Source organism: Canis lupus, chromosome 14 (assembly GCF_003254725.2).
Source record: "Canis lupus dingo isolate Sandy chromosome 14, ASM325472v2, whole genome shotgun sequence".
Lineage (NCBI taxonomy): Eukaryota > Metazoa > Chordata > Mammalia > Carnivora > Canidae > Canis > Canis lupus.
In genome coordinates, this window is record NC_064256.1 from 34,293,059 (window position 1) to 34,308,361 (window position 15,303).

Genomic DNA, 15,303 nt, shown 5'->3' on the forward strand with positions numbered 1-15,303 from the left:
TATCCTTTGCTGTGCAAAAGCTTCTTATCTTGATGAAGTCCCAATAGTTCATTTTTGCTTTTGTTTCTTTTGCCTTTGTGGATGTATCTTGCAAGAAGTTACTACGGCCGAGTTCAAAAAGGGTGTTGCCTGTGTTCTTCTCTAGGATTTGGATGGAATCTTGTCTCACATTTAGATCTTTCATCCATTTTGAGTTTATCTTTGTGTATGGTGAAAGAGAGTGGTCTAGTTTCATTCTTCTGCATGTGGATGTCCAATTTCCCCAGCACCATTTATTGAAGAGACTGTCTTTCTTCCAATGGATAGTCTTTCCTCCTTTATCGAATATTAGTTGCCCATAAAGTTCAGGGTCCACTTCTGGATTCTCTATTCTGTTCCACTGATCTATGTGTCTGTTTTTGTGCCAGTACCACACTGTCTTGATGACCACAGCTTTGTAGTACAACCTGAAATCTGGCATTGTGATGCCCCAGATATGGTTTTCTTTTTTAAAATTCCCCTGGCTATTCGGGGTCTTTTCTGATTCCACACAAATCTTAAAATAATTTGTTCTAACTCTCTGAAGAAAGTCCATGGTATTTTGATAGGGATTGCATTAAACGTGTATATTGCCCTGGGTAACATTGACATTTTCACAATATTAATTCTGCCAATCCATGAGCATGGAATATTTTTCCATCTCTTTGTGTCTTCCTCAATTTCTTTCAGAAGTGTTCTATAGTTTTGAGGGTATAGATCCTTTACATCTTTGGTGAGGTTTATTCCTAGGTATCTTATGCTTTTGGGTGCAATTGTGAATGGGATTGACTCCTTAATTTCTCTTTCTTCAGTCTCATTGTTAGTGTATAGAAATGCCACTGACTTCTGGGCATTGATTTTGTATCCTGCCACTCTACCGAATTGCTGTATGAGTTCTAGCAATCTTGGGGTGGAGACTTTTGGGTTTTCTATGTAGAGTATCATGTCATCGGCGAAGAGAGAGAGTTTGACTTCTTCTTTGCCAATTTGAATGCCTTTAATGTCTTTTTGTTGTCTGATTGCTGAGGCTAGGACTTCCAGCACTATGTTGAATAGCAGTGGTGAGAGTGGACATCCCTGTCTTGTTCCTGATCTTAGGGGAAAGGCTCCCAGTGCTTCCCCATTGAGAATGATATTTGCTGTGGGCTTTTCATAGATGGCTTTTAAGATGTCGAGGAATGTTCCCTCTATCCCTACACTCTGAAGAGTTTTCATCAGGAATGGATGCTGTATTTTGTCAAATGCTTTCTCTGCATCCAATGAGAGGATCATATGGTTCTTGGTTTTTCTCTTGCTGATATGATGAATCACATTGATTGTTTTACGGGTGTTGAACCAGCCTTGTGTCCCAGGGATAAATCCTACTTGGTCATGGTGAATAATTTTCTTAATGTACTGTTGGATCCTATTGGCCAGTATCTTGTTGAGAATTTTTGCATCCATGTTCATCAGGGATATTGGTCTGTAATTCTCCTTTTTGGCGGGGTCTTTGTCTGGCTTTGGGATTAAGGTGATGCTGGCTTCATAGAACGAATTTGGAAGTACTCCATCTCTTTCTATCTTTCCAAACAGCTTTAGGAGAATAGGTATGATTTCTTCTTTAAACGTTTGATAAAATTCTCCTGGGAAGCCATCTGGCCCTGGACTCTTGTGTCTTGGGAGGTTTTTGATGACTGCTTCAATTTCCTCCCTGGTTATTGGCCTGTTAAGGTTTTCTATTTCTTCCTGTTCCAGTTTTGGTAGTTTGTGGCTTTCCAGGAATGCGTCCATTTCTTCTAGATTGCCTAATTTATTGGCGTATAGCTGTTCATAATATGTTTTTAAAATCGTTTGTATTTCCTTGGTGTTGGTAGTGATCTCTCCTTTCTCATTCATGATTTTATTAATTTGAGTCTTCTCTCTCTTCTTTTTAATAAGGCTGGCTAATGGTTTATCTATCTTATTAATTCTTTCAAAGAACCAACTCCTGGTTCTGTTGATCTGTTCCACAGTTCTTCTGGTCTCGATTTCGTTGAGTTCTGCTCGAATCTTTATTAACTCCCTTCTTCTCTTGGGTGTAGGATCTATTTGCTGTTTTTTCTCTAGCTCCTTTATGTGTAAGGTTAGCTTTTGTATTTGAGTTCTTTCCAGTTTTTGAATGGATGCTTGTATTGCGATGTATTTCCCCCTTAGGACTGCTTTTGCTGCATCCCAAAGATTTTGAACGGTTGTATCTTCATTCTCATTAGTTTCCATGAATCTTTTTAATTCTTCCTTAATTTCCTGGTTGACCCTTTTATCTTTTAGCAGGATGGTCCTTAACCTCCACGTGTTTGAGGTCCTTCCAAACTTCTTGTTGTGATTTAGTTCTAATTTCAAGGCATTATGGTCCGAGAATATGCAGGGGACAATCCCAATCTTTTGGTATTGGTTCAGACCCGATTTGTGACCCAATATGTGGTCTATTCTGGAGAAAGTTCCATGTGCGCTTGAGAAGAATGTGTATTCAGTTGAGTTTGGATGTAAAGTTCTGTAGATATCTGTGAAATCCATCTGGTCCAGTGTATCATTTAAAGCTCTCGTTTCTTTGGAGATGTTTTGCTTAGAAGACCTATCGAGTATAGAAAGAGCTAGATTGAAGTCACCAAGTATAAGTGTATTATTATCTAAGTATTTCTTCACTTTGGTTAATAATTGATTTATATATTTGGCAGCTCCCACATTCAGAGCATATATATTGAGGATTGTTAAGTCCTCTTGTTGAATAGATCCTTTAAGTATGATATAGTGTCCCTCTTAATCTCTCACTACAGTCTTTGGGGTAAATTTTAGTTTATCTGATATAAGGATGGCTACCCCTGCTTTCTTTTGAGGACCATTCGAATGGTAAATGGTTCTCCAACCTTTTATTTTCAGGCTGTAGGTGTCCTTCTGTCTAAAATGAGTCTCTTGTAGACAGCAAATAGATGGGTCCTGCTTTTTTATCCAGTCTGAAACCCTGCGCCTTTTGATGGGGTCATTAAGCCCGTTCACATTCAGAGTTACTATTGAGAGATATGAGTTTAGTGTCATCATGATATCTATTCAGTCTTTGTTTTTGTGGACTGTTCCACTGAACTTCTTCTTAAAGGGGAATTTTAAGAGGCCCCCTTAAAATTTCTTGCAGAGCTGGTTTGGAGGTCACATATTCTTTTAGTTGCTGCCTGTCTTGGAAGCTCTTTATCTCTCCTTCCATTTTGAATGAGAGCCTTGCTGGATAAAGTATTCTTGGTTGCATGTTCTTCTCCTTTAGGACCCTGAATATATCCTGCCAGCCCTTTCTGGCCTGCCAGGTCTCTGTGGAGAGGTCTGCTGTTACCCTAATACTCCTCCCCATAAAAGTCAGGGATTTCTTGTCTCTTGCTGCTTTAAGGATCTTCTCCTTATCTTTGGAATTTGCAAGCTTCACAATTAAATGTCGAGGTGTTGAACGGTTTTTATTGATTTTAGGGGGGGATCTCTCTATTTCCTGGATCTGAATGCCTGTTTCCCTTCCCAGATTAGGAAAGTTTTCAGCTAGAATTTGTTCAAATACATATTCTGGCCCTCTGTCCCTTTCGGCGCCCTCGGGAACCCCAATTAAACGTAGGTTTTTCTTCCTCAGGCTGTCGTTTATTTCCCTTAATCTATCTTCATGGTCTTTTAATTGTTTGTCTCTTTTTTCCTCAGTTTCCCTCTTTGCTATCAACTTGTCTTCTAGGTCACTCACTCGTTCTTCCACCTCGTTAACCCTCGTCGTTAGGACTTCTAGTTTGGATTGCATCTCATTCAATTGATTTTTAATTTCTGCCTGATTAGCTCTAAATTCTGCAGTCATGAAGTCTCTTGAGTCCTTTATACTTTTTCTAGAGCCACCAGTAGCTGTATAATAGTGCTTCTGAACTGGCTTTCTGACATTGAATTGTAATCCAGACTTTGTAACTCTGTGGGAGAGAGGACTGTTTCTGAATCTTTCTTTTGAGGTGAGGTTTTCCTTCTAGTCATTTTGCTCAGTGCAGAGTGGCCAAAAGCAAGTTGTATTGGGAAAAAGAGAAAAAGAGAGGAGAGAAAGAAGGAAAGAAAAGAGAAAGAGAAAAAAAAAGGGGAAGAAAAAGAAAAAAAAACGAAAAAAAGGAAAAAAAAAAAAAAAAGAAGAAAAAGAGAAAGAAAAAGAAAGGAGAAAAAAAGGGGGTGGGGGAAGGAACCAAATCAAAAAGCAAAACAAAACAAAAACAAAAACAAAAACAAACAAACAAAAAAAGAACCACGGGGGAGTATCTTCTGATTCTGTGTACTTTAAGTCCCTTGGCTTCTCCTGGAAGTTGTCCGTCTAGCTGGTGTTCTGGGGGAGGGGCCTGTTGTGCTGATTCTCAGGTGTTAGCAGTTGGGGGAGCTGCTGTGCCCCTGCCTGGTGCAGGGCTCGGTGGGGGTTGTTTACCCCGTGAGGCCGCAGGAGGAACAGCCCCAGTGGCGGGGCAGCTCTGGAAACCTGGATTCAGCTCCGGCAGGAACTCCGTCTGCAGGGCCTGGAGGCTCCGGGGCGGGGCCGCTGATGTGCTCAGCTGGGGCAGGAGCGTCCTTGCTGTCCTGGGCCCTCCCGGCCTCTGCCTGTCCCGGGGGAGGCGGGATCCTGGGCTGTGTCCCGGCGCCCTGTGCTCTGGAGCCTGCGCTGTTGGATTCGCGCTCCCGGGCCGCGCAACCCCCTCCGCGGAGCTGCCGCCCGAGCCCCTTCAGCGGCTCCGGGTCCCGCCGGGTCCCGCCGGGTCCCGCCGTGCGCGCTGCAGCCCTTAGGGAGCTCGGCGCACTCTCCCGGGGCGCAGGTGCCTGTTACTGTCCCCGGGAGCCCGAGGGCATCCCCGCCCTCCTGGGTCCTGCTCCACCTCCCTGGAGCCCCTTTCCCCCGGGAAGGTCGGTGCAGCTCCTGCTCCTCCGGGACGGGGCTCTCCTGTCCTGGGGACACTCGCCCCGGCCTCAGCCCGGCTCCTCGCGGGCCCCTCCCCCCTGGAGGCCTTTGTTTCTTTACTTCTTTTTCCCCGTCTTCCTACCTTGATAGAAGCGCGAACTCTTCTCACTGTAGCATTCCAGCTGGTCTCTCTTTAAATCTCAGGCCGAATTCATAGATTTTCAGGATAATTTGAAGGTTTTCTAGGTAGTTTGGTGGAGACAGGTGATTTGGGGACCCTACTCTTCCGCCATCTTCTCACTCTGACTCAAGTAAAAAATTTTAAATTATACATAGTAATTTATGTAACTCTCTTGGAAATGCACTACTTAAACATAATGTTGGAGTTACTTCTAGTGAAACCAATTGAAATTTGAACTTTGTATTCATGGCTAAACCTTTCTAGTAGTATAACATTTATTCTCTAAAATATTTTTGCAAGTTTTATCTGTGATGAAAGTATCTTATGTTGGGATGACTGGGTGGCTCAGCGGTTGAGCGTCTGCCTTTGGCTCAGGGTGTGATCCCAGGGTCCTGGGATCGAGTCCCACATCGGCTTCCTGCAAGGAGCCTACTTCTCCCTCTGCATGTGTCTCTACCTCTCTCTTTTTCTGTGTCTCTCATGAATAAATAAATAAAATCTTTAAAACAAAAAAAGTGTGCATTTCCTGGATATTTTCTTCTCAATACATAAAATTCATTATTTTTATTTTATACATTATTAAAATATTTATAGTGGTTATATTTTGCCATGGTATTAAATTCAATGAGTATTATAAATAAATGTCATGGCTTTCTTTCCCAGTTTTACAAGACTCCTGTCCTAAAGCAGGACTGCTTTATTTTGATATTTTATTTCTTGCAGAAAATACTATGGACTACAACCATTACAAAGATTAAATGTTTCATTTCTGTTCCTCCTTACAGGAATTGTGTGCAATGCCTTCGCCCTCACAACCTGTCTCAAGCTATACTTGATCGTTGTAAAACCTCATGTGCTCTTATGGAACAGCATTATATGGAGCAAACATCAGGTAAACCAAAGCTTAATAAAGCACTGAAGAGTATCTGTAGAGAATCACATTCCCCCAAAGAGCCTATAATCAGTCATCCTAAAGGAAGGACTAACTGCTTCAGTGTTCTCAGTCTTCCAGAGATGGTACTCTATAAAAAGCCGCTGAGTATATTTGCTATGTTTTGGCTGAATTGTTACTTCTTCCATCTCAATTATCCAGCTCAATTCTCGTGCTGTGCCCCCCCTGTGGAAGTACACCAAGAAGATTTTCTACAGAGGCCTCAGTGAGCCAGAATGGAAATTTCCTATGTTGAATCCATTTCACCCTTATGGATAAACTATGGAACCGTAATTATCTTTCATAACCCAAACTTGCTTCCAGTTACAAAGTTCCTCATATAAAACCAAAATTTACTTTTATGTTTCAGGTGAAGCCAAAAATTCTAAGTAGCAATGATCTGCTTTTGAAAAATGTGTAACTTAAAAAGGCCATTCTTTTTTGGTATTTTTCATTCTGATATAATTTAGGGGTGAATGATTATAAAAGCAGCATAAATGGTAAGGGCATGAAACTTTTAATTTGAAGACGTTGGCTTAATCCATTTCCCTTGACATTAATGGATAAGAAATATCAGATCTCTTACAAAATTTCCCAGGGTCTCAGTTTCCTCATCTGTAATGGAGATAATAATACCAACCTTAAGGAATTGTAGGAGATTAACCAGTGAACATGAAAGAAAGATGTGAATTAAAGGAAAAAGCAAATGAGAAAAACATGTGAAAGCTGTGTTCAGACCATTTTAAGACAAAAATTCATTAGAAGCCAAAAGCCAGTACCCTACTTTGCTCAGGTGTTAAGGTGGTAAAGTATATATGAATTGGAAATTAAGCTTGAAGTTATGTCTTCTTTGAAAACATTTCTACTGCTACTATTACTTCTAGTCTCTCCTCCGACCTGTAAAGATAATTCCAGCTCTCACACTGCACAGAAGAATAAACTTTCTCCAGTTTTGTTTCCTTCTTCCATTGCATACACACTGATCTTAGCCCGTAACAAATTTGGCTTTGCAAAAAGCCCATGTGCTGCCAGCTGGGGCTGCAGCAATCACTCCAGAAAGCCAAGTGCCTTTTCTAATAAATACAGCCCTTACTGTCAACATGTCATTTATTATGTTAAGTAAACAAACCTACTCTGACCTAAGTGTGGTTTCATAAAGTATTCCCTTAAAGCTCCTTAGGAAAAGCCCTTGCTTGACCTAATCTAAGATGGGAGTCATGGCAGAGGCTAAATGTTTGGCTATGCAAAATGACATTTAAAATTCATGCAGAGTTGAGCCTGAAAATGTTCTCTATCCTAACCCATTAGAAATATTTGTAAAATTTATCGGAAGCTAGGGGGCTCCCCTCCCCTTCACAACTATGGTAGAAAGAGCAGGAAAGAGCATTTGTTAGCCACCTCTATTATCTGTCCACTCAATCACACTTAAAGGGTGAAGTTCTGGTCTTCTGGCTAAGCTCCTCCTAGGCAAGAAGCCAGTAAGTGGGATCAAACCACGTGTCCCCTTTAAGGATCGGCTTTAGCTGACTGACTAGTTCTAAGTCAGCCAAGAGAAATGACAGTCTGTCAGGATGAAAGGCATGCTTGTCACACACCTGAAGGTCACTGTGGAAGACTCTAAGGGCACCACCTTTAAAAAGAGCATTTTGGATTCTCTCTGTGAGACCAATAACAACGGGAGACTTGCACTTGCATTTGGTGTTTCTATTTCAATTAGTAGTCCTTCGGACTTCCTTTAGCCTTTCTTTCAAGGAACCTTATCACTGACCAAGGAAAACTGGGCCCTAAGTGTTCCTTCCCACTTGGAGAGGAGCCCTTGCCTCATTTCTGCGTTTTGGGTTATTCAGAAGCATACTTGGTCCTCCCTGGGAATTCAGACACAAATTACCTATGTAATCTTCTAAACTTTGGCAGGTCCCCTCCCAAAAGACTGTCTCAGGGAGACCTTCAGACATTTAGGTAAAGTCCCCAAAGTCTGGAGAATGGGCAGAAAACACATGCCTCTTTAAGCCAGGAGGCAATTTTGTGAATCTGGGGCAGCTGGTGAATTCTGTGGAATACTGGCATATTGTGCAATGTTCCTCTTAGATTAGGGTAATACTTCTGGCATCCATAGAGCCTGTAGAGTTTCCAACTAGAGTTTGCCAAAGGTCTAGTGCTAAAACAGAAAACCTAGTATGCTCCTCCTTTTAATGCAGCATTTCCTTTTCCAGCTAGTAATTATTTGTTCTTGAAAAAAAAAAATACACAGTGGAGTTTTTAGAAGCAAAAAATGACAGATTTGGTTAAAAGACAAATAAAAACTAAATTAATAAAAATTGAGGAAAGAGATTTGCATATTGTCCCAAGAGGCTACATGTAATAATAATGGAAATTTACACTACAGTTTCAAAGGAAATATTTACTCATCTATAAAAGTGATACTGATTTTAGCTTCTGCAGTTGTTTACTTTATTTTCCATTACTGATGTGCAACGAATGAAGACCAAGCATAACAAGAGAAACATGTGCTAATACATAGAGTTGTTAAATAATTTCTGAATCCTGTTTTCCACTTAGTGATCAACAATGCTCACCACAAAAACTGCCCCTCTCTGCCACAGATAAAATTGTATTTGTTTAAGGAATTTGGACACATTCCAGTTAGTACAATTAAAGAATCAAGCTGCAAAGAAATAATATTTTTGAATAATTGTGGCTATTATCCAAAAGTTTTCTTTTGGAAATATTTTAATAATAAATGTGTAATAAAGTGACAGTTTACTTTTTGAATCAATACTAATGACATTCTTCTGTCTTGAAAATATAGATTTGCAAATATCTCTGGTTCTATTAATTGAGATGGAGAACATTGTTTGCTTGTTTGAATCCTTTGATTTACTCATTCCAGTTTTTAATCCATTATTTATTTGCTTTATTACAGAATGTTTCTCTAGCCCAAGCTATTTAAGAATATTTTTCATCATCTTCATAGTTACATTCTTGATTGGGTTGCTTAAAGTCCTTATCATTAGGCAGGTGATACTACAATGGAATAGTAATAAAATTAAGTCCTCGGCGGATTACAGGGTGTCAGCCTCAAAAAAGGTCAGTGAATTTTAAAAAAGCAATTACGATCAGTATGTCATTGTCTACTTCCAATATTTAGACTGTTAATTAATAATATTTTTTCTCCATCAAGGACAAGTTGATTCTGCAAAGCGTTTGCACAAGAGCAGTAACCTACCGACGTGAGAAACCTGAAGAAATAAAAATGGATATCAGCAAGTTAAATGCTCATGAAACTTTCAGGTGCAACTTCTAAAAAGATAAAAAGTATTTTATGGAAAACTGGATTTTTAATAATTGCTCCTAAAAATTTTAATTTTATAAGTCACAGGAGGAGACAAACTGTTCTAGATCATGCTGGTTGCTGGTTGTCCACTTGAATGAAGACTGACAAGCATCCTTATCATCATGTGACTCACTTTGCTGCTGAATTTTTCAGAGAAAAATGTGTCTTACTACTGTTTGAGACTAGTGTCATTGTAGCACTTTACTGTAATATATAACTTATTTAGATCAGCATAGAATGTAGATCATCTGAAGAGCACTGATTACACTTTACAGGTACCTGCCTTCCTACGCTTCCCAGAGACAATGCTGTGTCACTACAAGGGTACAGTAATCCCCACACCACACATGTGAATGAAAAAATAAAAGGCAGTTATACTGCTGTTGCCAAACACTTCAACAACTGGCAGTGAATAGATAAAAACATCTAGATGAATAAATGGTTAGTGTTTCACTTATTCAAGAGGTTAGTAGATAAAACCTTAATTTTAAGGGATATTGCTTCTGAAACTGTGTAGTGTTATGCATGTGTTTATGTTTTCTGCTTCTTACAGATACTAATTCCAACATTCTCTCTTTGCCTTTATATTTTTTTCTTTCTTACAGGATAAGTTTATATATGTCACAGATGACTGGATTAAATAAGTGCTAAGTTACTACTGCCATAAAACCCTAGTAATACAATGTCACTTTATTAGAATACTGATTTTAAAAGCTGAATGTTTAATAAGGGACACTGTAAAGTAACATCAAAACCTGAACAGCTTCATTGTGTGCAGATGTGGAGTCTTACTGATCTTACCTGAAAAACTGGATGCTTCACCATTTCATTTGTCTAATCATCAGGTTGAAGATCACAAGGTGTTTCGAAACTCTGCCTCAAGCAAAGTGCCACATTTTTTAGTGAGTTCTCTCAGATATATACTCCAAGTAGATACTAGCATTTTTCAAATTAAAAGCTATATTAAGCGATACTATTTTCACTCTTCAGTGCAGCCTAAGGAATGCTTTCCCTGAATCACCTCAACCATACTCACCAAAATTTTAAACATATACAATTGGAGGAGGATAGACAATATCTTAGAAATAAGCTAATTCAGCCTTTTAGTTAGTCAGGGAACCGAGGCTCAGAAAATTTAAATGGTATCTTAAAAAACACCCAAATGATTAAGTGGCAGCATTTGAAGAGAACTTCTATCTTTTTATTGCCAGGCTAGTGTTCATTGTACAACATTGTACAATATCATGCTACCTCTTGAATCTTTAAAATCTTTGATTGGAAGTATTTTTAAATGTGATTCATTGAAGTCTTGAGTATTTGGGCATGAGAAAATTTCAAAATAAAGCAAAAAAGAGTAACTCAAACTGAATTCCATGACTGGCTTCCAGTCTTACCTGATAGCTTCTAAGAGAATGCAGCATGGCCTAACTACAGGGAAATCTATTCACACCACAAGCCTGTGAGTTGTGCAGTGCTCAGCCTGAGAGCTTGAATCAGAGGCCATGAGTGTTTATCTTCCACAATGGAAACTTATTCACAATTACCATATCCCTACAGACATATTCAGTCTGATTTTATTGGCTAGAAGTCCAATAGTCCTTTGTGTAGTACAGAGCTTTGCCTATGAAAACAAAGGAATTTGTTTAAAATGTTTTATAATTAACTTCCCAAATCTGCTGTCTTCAGCACTTGAAGAAATGCCAGATACTTGCATTTTAACCCCACCCCATATTTTACCCCAAAGAGGATTTAAAAGCATATAATAAGTTGTTCTGGAGCAAACAAGCACAGCAGCTCCAATAACTGTCCCCTATAGCCAAGCAATTATGATGCTAAGTTGAACTAATGAGATTGGGGACATTGACATAATTCAGTACTGTGACTCACTTGTGTAAGATACCTTTGAACACCAGGGATAATGTAAAAATCATATTTTGTGGGGTGCCTGTCACACACAGTACCCATTTTAAAAAGAAAATTATGGATACCTAATAGCTCTCCAAAAGGAAAAAGTGGAAATCATCCATTCATTAAAATATTTAAAAAATGAACATTATAATATTCGTAAACTAATCTCCATGTGGAATGAATTATCCAAAGGAGCATAATAAAATGAAACCTTAAAAATCAAGGGTTTATATTTTTATACTTTCACTAGTTTGCACTAATATAATGGACCAAGGCTGTTATAGGAAAAGACAAACTTCCTGATAAGCAGTTCAATGCTTGATGATGATTGTAGTTATGCTTGTGATATCTTGTGCTTTCTTTTTTTACTTAAAGACCTAATTCTTAGAGTCTAGAGCTTATATTTTACTTGAATAATGGATATTTTCCTGCAAAATGGCTTATAAGAAGAGAATTAATATTTGACTAGTAAGAATTAACAGGTAAGGGAAAACAGGGTATTCTTATTCTTAGATTAAATAATTTATGTAAATAGAGCCTATTTTCAACTAATATGACCATAGGAGCCTCCTGAGATTCATGATATTAAATAAGTAATGAAATTTTAAATAGTTAACAAAGAACTTGAACAACACTTTTGGTACGATAGCATTTTTGTGCCGTAAAGTATGTAAAGATTTAGAAATGTGCCATATATACACTACGATATAAATATATGCATTTTATTTCTCTGGGGACATCTTTACACCACAGGATTTATAAACATTTCATATCTTTTTTTAAAAACATTAATATGTATGAAGTCATAGACATTCTCTGCAAGCCTCAAAAATTTACTAAAAATCTGATTATGTACTGAGTGTTCGATATAGCTTTGGTTTATAAGGATAAAAAAAAAATCTAAGGTTAACAGAATAGATTTCTTTGGAGGCAAATTTTTCAATCCGAAATTATAATTAATGGATGCATCAAGTACACTTTATAATAGGTAACATAAATTTTTTAAATATATATTTAATCCCATTAAAGATATTCTTATGTATGACAACAGGCATCCATGAGACACTGAAATATGATTATGATGAACTATGAAAATATTTCTCCGTAGAATTATATTCCTCTGGTACATGGTATAGTAAATTGTACTTAATGACTTGTCCTTCTTTTCCTTACTCCTAGTTTTCATACTCACTTTTCCTAAGAGATTGCCCTAAAACTCTAAGCCCAATAAGGCTAATTGTGAAAAATAACTCAATATAATGGTTTAATGAAGTTCTTCATTTCCAAACATCTCTTAATGATTTCAAAATTCAGCATGCAACCGAACCAAGACATACCCATTAAAAACTAAGAATTTATAATTTTCACAATCATTTGAGCTTCTTTCAGATCTAAAGGATTTAAGATCTGTATCTTTAATAACAGTATTGAGTGAAATATAGTTACTTGGGAATTCAATTATATGCATATTGTAATCTGTTTTATATATTCAATATTTAATTTACAACTATTCTTATTTATATTGACCTTAAGAATTCCATTTAATGCAATGCAAACTGAGATATATTTTCAGAAAAAATAGAACAAGCATTCTTTTAGATAATTTCCTTTTTCTTTTATAGTTACTCTGTGGCAAATTTATTATAGGTAACTGATTATACATACTCATATTTCATGGATTCTAAGACATCTACTTTTCAATTTCACATCTCTAAAATTATGGTGTATCTTGCAATCATTGGCATCTTAGATGCAGTGTTTGAAGTTGTACTTGAATAAATATTACACTAATTCATCTTTAAATGTTCATGAGAATAGGGACATTCCTTTTCTTATAAATATTTGAGAACCTATTTATGATCATGTGTGAAGTCAATTTTCAGTACAACTGAATTACACACAACTCATCAAGGAGCCTGTCTGATTATGAGCTCAGATCTCGCAGACCTTTAGGTTATAAAAGCTCTTTCATCTTCCTCTGTATACTTTACGCTAGTGGCTATGATTTCAGCAAACCTAACTTAACTGACAAGAATGAGTGGGTTTCTCCCAATTTTGCAAACAAATTTTTAATCTTTTTATTCCTTTTTAAAACATACTTTCGTATGATCATCTCACTTTTAAACAGAATTAACTGGAAAAATATATGAAACCATCATAATTAGATTTTGTAGCATCTTGTATGTCTTATGTCAATGACAGAAGAAAAATATAATACAACCAATTAGTACTGTAGGAAAAAACTTTCCCTTCAAGTCCTCTCTGTTTTTTGTTCGTCTTTCTCATTTCTGCCCTTTTGTTTGATTTTTATTTTGGCTTTAATAAATTTACTTTCAATGCCATGTAATGATTGTCATAAAACTGCATATTTAACTTATTTGAGTTATATGAAACAATTGTTCAGCTATCTGGGCAGCTGTTAATGAAATACCTGAGAGTAATAACACTACTTTTTTTTTTATCTACCTGGCATACTTTCCTGCATAAAATCTATCATTGTAAGCTAACTCTATTAATCAGATTTCCAACCTCTGTGACCTATTTGTTAAAAGTATTTAATCCAATAATATTAAAAAAAAAACTGCAGTTATCAAGGATGGAAAAATGTGTGATTTTTGTAAAGAACATTTACTGACTTTACACCTTACCACAGATAAATGTGATTTTGATAAGAACTCCCCACAATGATAAAATTTATGGTACATAAATTTTATTAAGAATATTGAATATGAAATATTTTAATTCTAAATTATAAGAAAATATAAATTTGCACATAATATAGAAATTCATTCTGTGTGTATTTAACATAACTTTAAAACTATTTTACATTTACCAGCTACTTCATTAAAGGTTTTTATTAAGCATTTGAAAAAATAATTTAGAAATATTTTTAAATTATCAGGAATATAACATTCTTTGTTTCATTTAACAAGTTGAGCCTTTGTAAAAAATTAATATAGAATGTATTTTTAAATTAAAATATTTGAATATAAAATAACTTTTATGAAAGAAACGAATTCTCAATAAACAAGTTTCTTATTATTTCTGGCTTTGAACTATACATAGCTAAACTGCCTTAAGTGACACAGAAAATTGGGGGGTAATTTCAGAAAATATACTATGAACCTGTTCATGTAATTCTGATTGACTACTAACTTCTGTTTTATGTATTTATTAAAGAGCTGACACTGTAGTTTGTTGTGAGATGTTTATTTTTCTAACAGAGCTTATAACAGTTATGACAAGGCATTTAATTAATGCATCATTCTGTTTAAAAGTAGGTATTAATTAATATGAAATTTTATGTTTTAAAATAAAAACGTAAAGATCTAAGAATGCACAGAATGCTTCTTTGTTTACCATTGTGTGTTACATGACCCTCAGAGCTGCCAGACAATACCACATTTTCATACAAGGAAATGTAATAATATCCATACATTGTCATTGGTAGAGGACAATACATAATTTCAAAAAGCTACTACTTTTTCCTAGAAAGTTGCAGAGCCAATGATAAAGATATGAGGCCATCCAAATTTCCCTCTTCCCTTTTAATAGCTGCCCAAAAGTGGAAACAGAAAGAATATCCAAATTATAGAGAACTGAAAAATTAGTTAAAAGATAATCAGGCATTTTTTACTAGCCAGAGATTTCTACCATCACCTTGATACAAATGTTAACATGTTCATAAACTTCAATTGCCCATTCTTGAGAGCCATATTTAAACATCTGAAAAAAAAAAAAAAAAAAAAAAAAAAGAAAAAAAAAAAAATAAAAAAAAAAAAAAAAAAAAAAAAATAAACATCTGAAATTTATGGAATACTCTTGTGTTGTGATTTTTCTGTTTAACTGGAGCAAGAGTAAAGCAGATGAGGGGACAAGTTAAAAGTTAAATAAGACATGTGGACACATTGCCTGTCATAAAGGAATTTTAATAGTTTGAAAGAAAACGTATGCAGAGAACATCTATAAGTAAAACAGTTGCAGTGGGAAGATCAGATGGAACCTATAAGGAGGTCTCACAAAGACCTTAT

The 15,303-nt window shown here is 36.5% G+C and overlaps 1 protein-coding gene across 8 annotated transcripts in view; it reads left to right on the forward strand.

Annotated features, from left to right (window-relative positions):
• The window catches only part of ITGB8 (integrin subunit beta 8), a 111,561-nt gene extending 97,096 nt beyond the window's left edge, over positions 1 to 14,465 (forward strand). For 6 of the 8 annotated variants that reach the window (XM_049093691.1, XM_049093690.1, XM_025464325.3 and 3 more), the window contains 4 exons: positions 5,885 to 5,991; positions 8,954 to 9,117; positions 9,212 to 9,321; positions 9,410 to 14,465. In XM_049093691.1, the coding sequence (XP_048949648.1) occupies positions 5,885 to 5,991; positions 8,954 to 9,117; positions 9,212 to 9,321; positions 9,410 to 9,458 (430 nt within the window). In that variant the 3' untranslated portion in view covers positions 9,459 to 14,465. Of the gene's footprint in view, positions 1 to 5,884; positions 5,992 to 8,953; positions 9,118 to 9,211 lie in introns of those variants that run through there. The other 2 variants (XM_025464326.3, XM_049093694.1) reach the window with 2 other exon arrangements.
• The last annotated feature ends 838 nt before the right edge of the window (positions 14,466 to 15,303 follow it).